At 42.0% G+C, this 13,737-nt stretch overlaps 1 protein-coding gene across 1 annotated transcript in view; it reads left to right on the forward strand.

Annotated features, from left to right (window-relative positions):
- Positions 1–258: 258 nt before the first annotated feature.
- SELP (selectin P) overlaps positions 259–13,737 on the forward strand; it is a 40,201-nt gene continuing 26,722 nt past the window's right edge. Inside the window, exons 1-3 of the mRNA XM_058538122.1 lie at positions 259–356; positions 10,075–10,165; positions 11,822–12,208. Of these exons, the coding sequence (XP_058394105.1) occupies positions 354–356; positions 10,075–10,165; positions 11,822–12,208 (481 nt within the window). The 5' untranslated portion in view covers positions 259–353. The remainder of the gene's footprint in view (positions 357–10,074; positions 10,166–11,821; positions 12,209–13,737) is intronic.

Here is a 13,737-nt window from a genome sequence, read left to right on the forward strand (position 1 = left end):
ACCTTACATTGGGGTTCACATCATAATCAAAGGAAACCTGACCCCTGGGGGTGTGGGGGCTGTTCCTGCGCAGCTCAGCCTCAACGTCCAGGAGTGACTCACACTTGTCCCTGCTCCAGACCATCCTCCATGGAAGAGGGCGACTCCTGCCCCCTCGGTGACTGCTGTTTCTATGCTGCCAGCATTGCTCCTGTATTATCAACGTTCTAACCGCGTGGGAAGGGCTATGGTGAATTTCTGGAAAGTGAATAGGAAGTTGCTTTTCTAAACAGCCTGACACTGACGGGAGGCAGCGAAACTATAAGAAGTCTGGGTTGGGCAGACAGCAGAAAGCCAGCGGAGTCGCAGAGGAGATGGTAAGTTCATTTCTCTTTCCTATGGGAAATGGATGAGCTGAAGTGATTTGTGGGTGAATCAGGCAGGTAAATGTTCAGAAAGTGAGAAATAGCAACAGTTATGGAGCTTTGTGTTGAACAGCCCTTTGGAGTATACATTTCAAAACCTGCTGTCCACTTTGACCCTCCCCACATCCCTGTGAGTGGAGGTCGTTATTTCCATTTTACAGAAGAAGCCGCCGTGCCTCACAGAGGCTGGGTGCTTTACCTAAGGCTGCATTCGCTGTTGTCTGAACCCGGACTCCTGTCCTCTGGCTCCACAGTTGCTGTTTTTCCTATCAGGGCTTTTGGAGCAGATCTTGGTAAACCCTCGACCCTCTTCTTCAGGACCGCTCTGCTCTCTGGGTTGAATGCAAGGCTGAGCAAGTGCCCTGGGTCAAGGCTACAGTTGAATGGTTTCTCATCCCCCACGCTCCTGTTTCTTTCTCTGAGCCCTACGAGTTTGCTGAGACTGCTGTGCAGCAGCCACATGGTTCCCATTTCTGCCCTAAGTCTCAATCCTATTAGTGACTCAGTTTCCTCATCTGTAAAATGGAGATAATAATAGTATTTTACTTTGTAGTGTCATTGTGAGGATTAAATAAGATTACACTGAAAGGTACTTCAATCTGAGGCTGGCACATAGTAACTGATTAATAAATGCAAGCTATTCTTGTTATGAGAAAGAGAAAACTCTTGGGGTTTACTGGAGTTTGGGATCCAGGGAAGATCCAAGGAAAAAGGCATTCTTGAACTCATTAACATTATCCTAGATAAGACAAACACAGTTTTACCCCCAGCTTACCAGGAGTATCTCATACAGTTCCGGTGTCCAAAATCCTGCAGCCTGTAGCTAGAGAGGAACCAGACTGTCTCCGTTTTTGAGCCCCTTTCTATGGGATTCCAGAAGAAAGTAGCACTTACATTTGATTTATCCCACCTCTTGCTTTACTGTGGTACACTTTTCAAACACCTGTAATGAGGATGTTCTGTGTCGGGGAGAATAGGGATGAGAGGGCGATGAAGAGAAGAGGAAGGGGTTTCAGTCTGTCGTAAGTCTGAACCCCAATGACGTAAGAATGTAGCTGACTTTTGTCTTCTCTTTTGCATATCATACTTCTGAATTGGTTAACTTAAATGAATGAGCAGTTATTCCCCTCTTCCTTCTCCTCTCTTTGGGATCCTCCTTTATTTCAGAGGTGTGTTAACATATTGGATCATAGAGTCCTTTGAGATTCTGGTGAAAGGTTCAACTCCTGTTCCCATATGAAAACACTAACATCCACATAAACACCAAGCTTTGTGGACAACCGCAGGGGGTTCCCAGACCTCACGTGGGTCCCAGGTTAAGAACTGCGCTCTTGCCTCCTATGCTTTGTGCTCAGAAGCTCCTCAATTGGCATCCTGAAATTAGACTGGAACTCCCTTGAAGTGCTAGGGACTCCAGCCCTGAAATTATTTTAAATATTCCAAAGACAAGACCCCCTCTTTTTCCCTTGAACACATTTAACTTTGGGGGTTCAGGAACCTCAAACTCTGTGTATAATTTGGCTTCAAGTTCAGAGAGTGACTTCAATTGACCTCTAGGACCTGAGGAAAGAGGTTCAAGTTTATCTGGTGGGGTGTTTTCAATCAGGTAGCTCTCAGAGGGGGAGCTCTTGATTGGGAATTTACAGTTAAATTATGCCAATATTTGGCAAGAGGGCGAAGGAGCAGGTCTGGGTTCTCTTCCGTTTCTGCCTTTTAGCCATCTTAGGTCTGTGGCTTCTAGTTCTTACTCTTCCTTCCATTACCTGTTTTTCAAAATGCATCTAGATGATTCCCACTCTTCCCGCTCTGGAAGGGGAAACGACAGCTCTTAGAATGCGCAACTTCAGAATTCTGTAAGTGGAAGCTTATTGTTAATCAAAATCCTCAAAAATCAAAATGACTTACGACACAATAGATAGCACTGAGAAAAGACCCTGGACCTAAGCCTAGAGAGTAGGCACACGCTGGTTTCACAAAGGACATTCATTACGTTGTCTTCTAGGTTTCTAACATCTCTGATCAAAAAGCAAAACAGAAATTTTATAAAGTTAAATACAAAACTAATCCTTTATATTTGTAAGAATATTGCTCTGCCATGGTCGAAAAGACTTAAAAAATTTAGGTATGCTACTTTATTTTTAGTGCTAATATTTCACTCTGAATATTGGCAATCAGTAGTCTACTTTACATATATGCTTTGATTCTTAGAGTTGCTGTCCTGGGCTCCTTCTTGCCTTTATTTCTAATTTGCTGTTTGATTAGAGATCTCTTTTTTCACTGTGTTTCATTTTTTACCTTTAAGCAGGGGCTGCACCAATATCTGTAGCTATACCACCACCACCACCCAGAAACTTAAGGGAAATTGTCAGTCATAACGACTTGTAAAATCTATACTTTGCCACTAACAAGTTGTGTATTTCTGCTTCCTCAGTGACCCTCACATCTACCTACCCCCTTTGCATTCCCATTGACCTCAGCCCAAGCCAGGCTCTCTATAACTCCCACTGGGACTATTACAGTAGCCTCCTCTTTTCACAGCTCAGTATCTTTGCTTCTAATTCATCAAACACACCATTGTTAGATGCACCTGTTCAGCATGCTTCTCTGTTCAGAACCCTGGAAATTGAATCCCTTCTGCTGACTGTCATTTCAGACCCACAAGATCTGGCCTCAACGTATCTTTTCAATTAAACTCTAGGACCTCCCAATTTTCAACATCAATCAGATTACATCACTACCTCTCTTAAAATTTCCCCTGCCCTTCTCGTTGCACTTAGAATATCTCCTCCCCTTGTTTTGGCTCCCAAAGCCCGGCGGGATCTGTCACCAGATCTTCATCCATACTCTCCTTCCCCCTGCTCACTCCATTCAGCCCACGCTGATATCTTCATGTTCTTTGGACTCTCCACACTTCACTTCCACCCTAAAGCCTTTGCATCAGCTTTTTCTTGTGTCTTTAACACTCTTCCTCCTGCTTCTTGCTGCCTGGTTTCTTCCGGTCATTCTGCTCATAGCTTAAATGTTACCTCCTTGAGAGGTCTGCCCTGACCTCCCTGTCTTACATAACCACCCAGTCACTCTATCACATCACCCTGTTTGAATTCTCTACCTAGCACTTATCATTATCTTCTATTTTTCACATTTACTTGTTCCATAGTGTTGTGTATTTACTGGTGTTGGTTTCATTGTCTGTCTCCCTCAATAGAATGTACATTCCGTGAAGATGGAAACTATATCTGTTTTTATCATTTTAATGTGAGTGCCTGGAACAGTGCCTGACACATTGTAGGCACTTAATAAATCAATAGTTATTGAAATAATAATGGGAAAGAACACAGGCAATAACAAAGGAGCACCTAACATGGTATGGGGAGGAGGGGATTGGTGATAGGGAAGGCTCCTCTGAGGAGGAGTTTTTTGGACTTATAGAACTAGGCAAACAAGAAGGAAAGGGTGCCCCGGGCATAAGAAGAACATGGGGAACATGCAGTGCATTCAGGGAACTACAAGATGTTTGTTATAAATGTAGAATTGTATTTGTGTGGGGTTAATTGAGGGGTAAAGGCAAGAGACGAGACTAGACAAATAGGAAGAGGCCACATCTTGAAGGGTCTTGCATGTAGCATCTTGAAGAGATTATATGTCTTGCCCGGGGAGTAGGAACATCTGATGGACTTTAAGTAGCGAAGCAATACAATCAGATTTTTGTGTTTGGAATATCATTCAGACTGTATTATAGAGAAAGAACTGGAGATGGGTAATCTTGAGGAAAAGAGACCAATTAGAAGATGATTGCCCTGGTCCAGGAAAGCAATGATAATATCTGAACTGGTGCTGTAGCAGTAAAGTGGAAATTTGGAGCACAACCAGATGTCTATCTTGTCAGAAGGTAAAGTGAACAGGATCTGATGACAGATTGATGTGAAGGGTTTGGACAAGGGAGAGATCCTTGGTCTTTCCTCCCTGGTCCCACTTGATGGAGGACTTCAGGGTCTCCATAGGCAGGGGGCTTATGGGGCTTGGGTCAGTGATATTGTCTGTTAGTAAGAACATACATCCCTTATATGAGCCCCATTCAGTGCTAGAGCCTTTCAGAGAGTCACACCCACTCAGGAGGTTTAGATTGAAATTTGCTTTCACCTCCCACTTCTAAGAGCTGCTGCTATTCGATGCCCCTCCAGGCTTTCCTGAGACCCACCGCCTATGGTAACAGTCCTTGATTCCCCCACTTCTCCTCCACTTATCCCTGTATTCCACCTGCATGGAGTGAAGACAGTGAGTCCTGCTCATTTCTTCTCTCCCATAGCATGTACGAGAGTGAGCCGTCATGCCCCTTGTTTCTCTCACACTCAAATAGAATGAGGCAACGTGCCAACAACATGTTTTGTGCACAGCCCTCTTATGCTCTTCTACCTAATTATAATACACTTTTAAATTTGATACAATTGCTGCTGCCACCATATGTACTTAGTTATAATTATCACATATTTTCCCAACATTCTCCTATTCCACACACTTCTATCTTACTTTTAATCATTTCCCTGCCGTTGTTCAATAATTTATTTATTCATCCACAAAATATTTATTAAGCATTAAGCCTCCACTCTATACTATGACTGCTATTCAGACCTGATGAGTCAAAGCCCTCGCCCTTGAGAAGCCTCTGCCAGCAGCTCCCTACAGCTGTATGCTCATATGTTTGCTTTGCATTTGGATTGCAGACCTCATGCTCAGGAGGGAAGTCAGGGATGGAGAGGCTGACTGGGGAGCATTGGATGATGACCATGAGGAGACCCCAGGAAAGCAGCAGAGTGATAAGACAATAGGGTCATGAAAGCAAGAACCCAAGGGAATCTCTGTCTCTGCAAGTGAAGGCAGAGGTTTAGGTAAATTCAGGAGAAGACTCAGAAAAATTGCTCAATATGTCAGTGAAGAATCAAGAGAAGAACGAAGAGAAACATTTTAAGGAAAAGGAAGTAGTCAGTAGTATTTGTTACGCAGAAATGTCAAGGAAGGTAAAGGTGGAAAGTCTTCACTGGGTTTGGCAGTTAGGATTTCGGTGATAAAGGTGACAAGAGCAGTTTTGTAGGCTGGTGGGGCAAGGGGCTGGCGAGTAAAGGGGAGGCAAGGAAGTAAAGAAAGCTGTACCACAGAGGAAGGAGAGAAATTGGGCACTCTCTAAGCGGAAGACCAAGGGTCTAGGGAAGGACATTGTTCAATTCTCCTTCTAAAGGTGCACAGCTGTGGTCTACAAAGTAAGCAGAAGGACAGAATCTCCTTTTCGTGGTACCATTCCTGCCAACTTTGTAAGCCACTTGGAGTACTGGCAGCTGTAGTCCTCCTACTGGCATCTAGTACCTCTTTCTATGCAAAGTGATGTTGAGGGAAAAATACTTGCTCCTTCCACTTTCTCTCTGCCCCCTCGTCATCCCACAATCACTTTTAGTTCTTTGGAAAAGTGAAATTAAAGGTAACCACAGTGCGAAGCAGCCTTAATGATGTCTTACTCAGGCACAGGATGTTATTCTAGTGACCCAGTCTCAGGCTCCTTCCCAGCAACTTCAGATAGAATCAGGCTGCCAGAGAACATTCAAGATTAGCAGAGCACATGGCCACGTCTCCTAGAGAGGCATTTCCTCCTGTTTCAACACTTCACTTGCTTAGTAACACAAAGACCGAGTCCTTAACTCTTCAGTATCCCAGATCCAGCACCGTTCCTGAAGACCACAATGTAGAGCAGGAGCAGAAGTCAGAAGGCCTGCCCACCCCAAAGAAGTTTCAGAGGAAGTTTATTACTCGAAGGAAGATTTTTAAGCATCAGCCATCCTTCATACCCACACACAAAACCCTTGTCAGTCGCCAGAGTCAGGGTACTGCCTTAGAGTTAACACAGAGATTTGAACTTGGGGTCCATTAAACATGGATCGACTTAGTGGGTCCGTGAACCTTCTGAAGTTGTCTAAAAAATTACAAGTGTGCATTTTTTGAAGAATTCTGACTATGGCTTTTATCAGACTTTCAAAGGAGTTCATGTACCCTGTGAGAATAAGAATCACTGTTTTAACCTAACATACATTCAGGTGAGCAAGCTTGGGCAAGTCATCCAAACTCATGGAGTCTCAGGGATGGGGAGTGGTGGTGGCCCTATCTTGAGCATTCATGGTCCAAAAGACCTGCCGCAGAATGCTGGAGAAATGTTACATTGATTTGAATTAATCTTCACGGTCTCCTCCAGCTCTTAAATAGTCTATGAGAGGTGATTCTTGGTATTTGGTGATTTAAAAAAATGGAGAAGACTCTTAATCATTATGGGGCCTTGCCCCTGTATGTAAAAAAAATTGATGTGCCAAACAGAGAGAATCCAAAATATTGGTGTAGGTATTGAGAACTTGTTACACTATCATTTGATAGTGTGACCAATCCTATTCAAGTCCAGTGGTTTTTATTTCTCTCCTTTCATCAACTTTGAGGGAGGGCCCAATTAGGTTGTCAGATTAGATTGATACCCAATGACTTGCATTTTCCTGTCTTAGATGTTGTGCCTCGATCAGAAGCACGTACCAGTCCTCTAAAACCTTAAATGTTTAAAACCAGCTCCCTCTCTCTCTCAGTTTTGTTTACACCAAACCAAATTTAAAAGTTTAAACAAACAAGTTAAAATATGAAACGGCTCTGTTGGGATAGTGCATGGAGTTGGGCATGGGGATAGGGAATCAGGAGCCTGGCCTGGTCACCCTCCCCACACGCTTCCTGAGCTGGCCCCAAAGCCAGAGAAACCCCTAGAAATACTCTGTACAGGGAGAGAACCACTTCCTAAGGGCACAGGAAGGGCACCACTAGTTTAAAAACACTGCACTCCTCCTCCAATTTAGCTGAGAAGAAACCCAGCACAGGTTCAAAGGCAAATGTGGAGCTTCCGTTTGTGAAGGCTGCGCCACTATGCTCTTCAGCAGCAATACTTTCGCTCTTGTACCTCCAAAAAATCCTGGAAAACTGTGTAACCTCTTGTACCTTTCTAAGTGGTGAGCTAAAATTTTTCATCCTAAGTTTTAAAGGTAACAAAAGATGGGATTTCCAGCACATTGTAAAGATTGGCATTTTATAATAAATAAATGTTACGTCATTTCTTAAAGTTTATCCAATGGAATTAAGTACTGCAGTGATCTGAAGAAAACCACAAACAAGCTCCTAATAATAGAAAAATTTATATTATTCATTTTCTCTTCTTTAATACCTATTTCTATTCTACTTCCTCTATAGAATTTTAACTTAGAATACATTTTTAAGCTTAAAGTCTTTTCTTGATCACTATATCATATTTCTTCACAAAAATAAAAATATAATAAATCAGAATTTAAATGATTCAATTTTCTGAAACCATCCGTCTCTACGTGTTAAAAATTTTTCTTTTTGATCGAGTTAGCATGACAGTAACTTTTAGTACACAATTAAATAAAATAGCATAAGCATACTACAAATTTTGATAAGTAACTTAAACTTTTATATTTAAAATGCTATTGAAGATGCATCTCTAAATGAGAAGAGGGCTTTTTCTCTATTTGTTCACATAACCATGAATGAATATTATTTATTGATACACTCAGACAAGTTCAGTATCAATCCTAGTCCTATGTTTTATTTTTAAGGATTTAAACATTGAGAAACTTTATTCACATGAACAAGTAAATGAAAATGGAAGTTTTGTTATAGCAATGTCTCTCAATCCTTTGAACTCCTTCCAAGTTATATTCCCAAAATTACATAGTGATTTATCATCAAAATCTAATCAATGGTTTAGACCAGTCATCTAAATCTAATCTGACAACCTAATTGGGTCCTCCCTCAAAGTTGATGAAAGGAGAGAAATAAAAACCACTGGACTTGAATAGGATTGGTCACACTATCAAATGATAGTGTGACAAGTTCTCAATATCTACACCAACATTTTGGATTCTCTCTGTTTGGCACATCAATGTTTTTTACATACAGGGGCAAGGCCCCATAATAATTAAGAGTCGGATTAATAAAAGGTGTGGTTTCTTTTGTAAAGTGGGAGAAAGACATGTTCTTAGGCAGATTGGCTTTAGGAAAGTGTACATGTGGAAGCTGGGAATCTGAACATAGATTTACTTATTCTCCTTGCTTGTGTACCCCTTGAGAAGTCAGCCTCATCCTGGTTTAAAGATTCCTGCTGTAGCACCTGGTGTGGTACTTTTGGGATATTGAATAGAAATGTGGTACTAATAATAGCTGGTGAGACAATATGATCCAGAGAGAACTCAGTGTGATTACATCCCCACTAAGGGATTATCACCATACTTCCTGTGCAAATAAGCAGCACCATAAATCATAACATTGTGATACCCTCAGTGTTTGATCATACATCATGCAGAGGCCGGTTGATTAGCGTCCTAGCTCATAAGAACACAAAATATGCCTACTTATCAAGGCCAATATTCAGAAACTCCTAATCAGGCTGTATTCAACAGTGCATGTGCATGTACACACACACACACACACACACAGACACCACCCCCACCACCACCATTACCCCCCACACACACACCCTACATCATCCATCACTGGGACTTGGTCTGTGGCAATTCAGAATTTCTATATAGGAGGGGTTTTAGGTAGCGTTCTGGCTGAAAGAGCGATAAAGCTTCAATTGCAGAGCAAACATGCAGTTGTTATGTCGGTGGTTATGCTAGGTGGCTTTGGAAGGGTACGGATGCAGCAGCTAGACTCTGTCATGTCACACGTTGTGTCATCTATGACAACAAATGTAGTGTGGATTTGGAAGCTTGGAGGTTTATGAAGGCAAAAAAGTAGAGCGGAAAAAGCTCTTGCTTCAAAGTCAGGCTCTGCTGCTGTCATTTTAAATATATTATTTTAGATTCTCCAACCTTCAGTATTTTTACGTGCAACATGAGGGAGTTGGATAAGACGAGCATTTCCAGAACTTATTTGTCTGAAAACATTTTAAAAATGTTAATAGATTTGATAAAATCCCAGCAGAAGGGATATCGTGAGAAATTATATTTGCTATAGATCCAAGGGGAATAAGCTTATTATATATATCAATAAATATTAAATATATATGTACACACACATGTATATTAAACATTAAATAGTATTGTAGATATATGCCGAAATGGTCAAGCAAAAAGACAAAACATAGATCAACAATACAGATTAGAGGGCATAGCACAGCACAAATAGTTAGTTGATGCTCAGTGCAACAAAGTTTAGGTCAGACACTATCTGCATGCATCAGAGAGTTTTCATGTGACTTCCTATTATTCTCGGTATGGCATATTAGTTCTTAAAGGGAGATTATCGCGTAATAATAATGACAGTATTTTTCTTACATGCATATTACAAAATGTATCATAAAAGAAAAATATTAGTGGCACAAAGTAGTTAATAAATATTTGTTGAAATATTTGTTGAATGAAGAAATGAATTCTGTCCTCAGCCTTGGTACAGTGTCCAACTAGGGTAGGACTCAGAAGCAGAGCAAGTGAGACACAAGATGGGAGCAGAGGGCTTGTGCCACTCCCCTAATGGAAACAGGCAGGATTATAATTCAATATAATAATTATTAACTAGAATTTTTTTGGCCATGTTGATTGCACATGGATGCTAAAAGGAAGTTTTCTTGTTTCAGGCCAGCTACCTAAAAGCCATCTGGAAGTGGAGATTTCAGAGAGTGGTCTTCAGAACTGCCCAACTCCTTTTCTTCAGTGTCCTGATCTCTGGTAACCTTTATGCTACCCCTTCGCCTGGCCCTGAGTAATTAGGGTAGGGTCCAGAGCCAAGTGGGAGAAGTTAAGGACGGTAGCCAGTCGTTGTGAGGCATGAGAACACTGTCCAAGCGCAGATTCCTGGAAGAAAAATGCACTCAATACCATCAGATTGGTAGAAAAGTCTTCAGGAGGAACTTAGATATATCCAGGACTGGTTAATCCATTAGGCACAGTAGGCACAGGCCCACATTACTTTTAGGGACTCATAAAAATATTTTAATTTCTTTAAAAATCATTTTCTTCTAGGTCAAAGAAAATGTTTTAGTATATAATATTAATATATTCATCTTCATACTGCTGCAGTTGTAAAATATAGGTTTTAATATATTATTATGGAGGAAGGGGCTTACCAAGGCAAAATTACCTGGAATCCATGAAAGTCATAATGCAGCCCTCATGATATCAGAATAAAGTCTTAAGGCAAACACTGCAATAGAGGCATCAGCGAGGGAGGGACAAACATAACCTACCCTCAGACGGGCAGCAGGGCTGAATAGGAAGAAGACTTTATAAACAGGAAAGGAGCCATTTCCAGGCCTGATTGCTTGCAATGCAGACCTCTTCACATGGGACCTGGCCTCTTCTGGCCCGGGGGGCTCCCACTGCCTAGGATAACAATACCTTGCATCGTGGTGCCTTTATACTTTTAAAGGGCACATTCTTCATCACAAACACTTGTAAAGAAGTGAGGAAGCCAAGATGAAGGGAGTAATTTATTGAAGAGAAACAGCTAAGAGCAGTGGAATGAGTGTAAGATTGCAAATCAGGAGATCTGATTGCTAACCTGCCTCTGCCACAAACTGCTGTGTTTCACTCAACAAGTATTTATTGAAGACCTGTTAAGTGCCAAGCTCTAAGACTGGTGTTAAGGATCCAGAGCTAACAAGACACCAGCATCAGGAGTCACAGTCCAGCAGGTGTGGACCATGTCATATAAACAGACATTACAATCCATGGCCGTAAGGGAGGTGGAAGCAGAGACGAGGTGCAGTGAGAGCCTGGGGGAAGGAACACCCAACCTACCTGGGGAACTCATAGGAAACAGGGGGAAGAAGTTCACCAGGCATAAGATGGGAAGGCAGCCAGGACAGCAGGAAAGAGCATGTGCAAAGACAGGCAAGTGGGAGTTCTGTTTTGCTAAGAAAGTAAATTCTGGCAGGTAATGAGGCTGGGCCAGGAGGTAGGCTCTGGATCATAAAGCATGTCATTTTCTATGTGAAAAGGGAAAACCTGTAGATACGAGGCAGCCATCAAGACATTTTATGTATCTTTTAATTTGGGCTTGGGAAAATTATCTACTATGCCTCCTGCATTGATAAAATGAGATTAGATGACCTCTAATGTCCCTTCCAACTCTGGGATCTTATGATTAATACCAAGGATTTTTAATACCAAAGATCTCAGAGGAGGATATTTTCCTATTCTGACTTCATGTGTACTTTTAAGTGAAAGATGGAAACCACTCTTTCCTTAAAACAGCTAGATTAGTCATGTTTTGGGTATTCGTCTTCTAGTCAGAAACTCATCTGACTTCACAGAAGTATACTTATGCTCACAGCCTCCCTCTGGTTAGGGATACTAACCTGGCACTCACTCTCCTTTACTTAGAACTAATGAACCAGAGAGAAGCGGCAGCGTGGATCTATAATTACAGCAACAAAGCGTACACATGGAACTCTTCCCGGGCTTTCTGCCAGAAGCACTACACGGATCTAGTGGCCATCCAGAATAAAAATGAAATCGCTTACCTCAACGACGTCATACCTCCCTACAGCTCTTACTACTGGATTGGGATCCGAAAGATCGATAATAAATGGACCTGGGTGGGAACCAAAAAGACTCTTACCGAGGAGGCCGAGAACTGGGCTGACAACGAGCCCAACAACAAGAGGAACAACCAGGACTGTGTGGAGATGTACATCAAGAGTCCGTCGGCCCCCGGCAAGTGGAATGATGAGCCCTGCTGGAAGAAAAAGCGGGCACTATGCTACACAGGTAGGGTCTTCTCTACTCTGAGGTGTGTCAGTTTAAAAAGATGCCTTCCCTGGTTCGTTAATATAATCACTGAGTCGATAACATGGAGTCACAAAGTTAGCGACATGAAAACAAAGAGTGAACTGTTAATCAATCAGCGTTATTGAGCACCTTGAAGAATATAAAATCAGGATTAGAGAAAACTGGCCTTTTGAAACTAGAAGGAAATTTTAATATCATCCAGCCCACCCTTCTCATTTTATAACTGATAAAATCGAGGCTCGGGAAGTTTTAGTCTCCTAAAATTATTGTCCAGAGCTCTTTTGTGCCACTATGTCCTAGTAGAAGACAGAGTGTAAGTTGAGTGGAAACTTAGCCCTGCCCCAAGGAGACACAGCTGTAACTAATACCTGTTGAACATCGGTATGTTCCAGGCATTGTTATTAGTTCATGTGTCGTTAGCCCATTTAGTGTTAGTTGCATTTAGTCCTCACGAGAACCTCATCAGTCAGCTCCCTCTATTACTCTCATTTTGCTGAAGAGGGTAAAGGCTCAGAGCTATTAGGGATCTGCCCAAGGTTCTAAGCTGCTTAATGATGGAGCCAGTTTCAACCACTTGTTGACTCCAGAGCTGGTGCTTTTTAGCCACATATGCTACCACACTGTTTGCTCTACATTCTCACGAGACAGCTTGAGAACATGACCAAGGATCACAAATGCTTTACAGATTTCCTTCAACAACAACAAATCTTCAGGTATGTTGGACTTTGGTGGGGGTTGGAGGGTGAGGAAAGGGAAGAGGTAACTGAAGGTGAGATCCTGTGAGCATGTTTGATTCTCAACTCTCCCAGTTCCAGAGAAAGCAGACGTGCATGGAAGCTCAGTCTTCCTGTGGTTCTGCACCTAGTGCCAGAGCTGACTCTATCTTTCTGATGTGGCTTCCCTCTAGAGGAGCCCCTCCTGCCCTGTGTAGCACAGGAGCACTGTGGCTAGGGAGAGTATTGACTGCCCTTGGAAGGGAGTCCTGAGTACCCTGAAGCTTCTTCTTTAATAAATAATCTTACAGATGTCACACTCTGCTGTATATGTTCTAAATCCTTTAGATTATAAACACGTCTGCTCGGAAGCCCTCAACAATACAGAACAGAATAGAGTATTCCCTCTACTTTCTCTCTCTCCTCACCCAAGCCTCCTAGCTGAGGGAAAACATATCCATAAACACATTGTCGTGTAGTCAGACCTCATTTTATAAATAATTTATTATTAAATAAACAAATAAAATAACAACCTGTTCTTCGTAGACCAGGATGGACATTACCAGCATATTAGCTCATCCTACTGCTCTCCTGGTCAGCTCCCTACCCTTCCTGGGCAATGCCACCCTAGAACTGTCCCTATCAGATTATCTTGGCTGTCACTAGATGTTCCAATATGTCACTGCTTCCCCTGCACTCCTAACCTTCAAAATCTATGTCTGAAAAACAGTCCTCCCCAATAAAGCTTGTCAAAAATTAAAAGACAGAAAAGAGATTGAAAATTACTGGCATGAA

Source organism: Diceros bicornis, chromosome 4, assembly GCF_020826845.1.
Source record: "Diceros bicornis minor isolate mBicDic1 chromosome 4, mDicBic1.mat.cur, whole genome shotgun sequence".
NCBI classification, from domain to species: domain Eukaryota; kingdom Metazoa; phylum Chordata; class Mammalia; order Perissodactyla; family Rhinocerotidae; genus Diceros; species Diceros bicornis.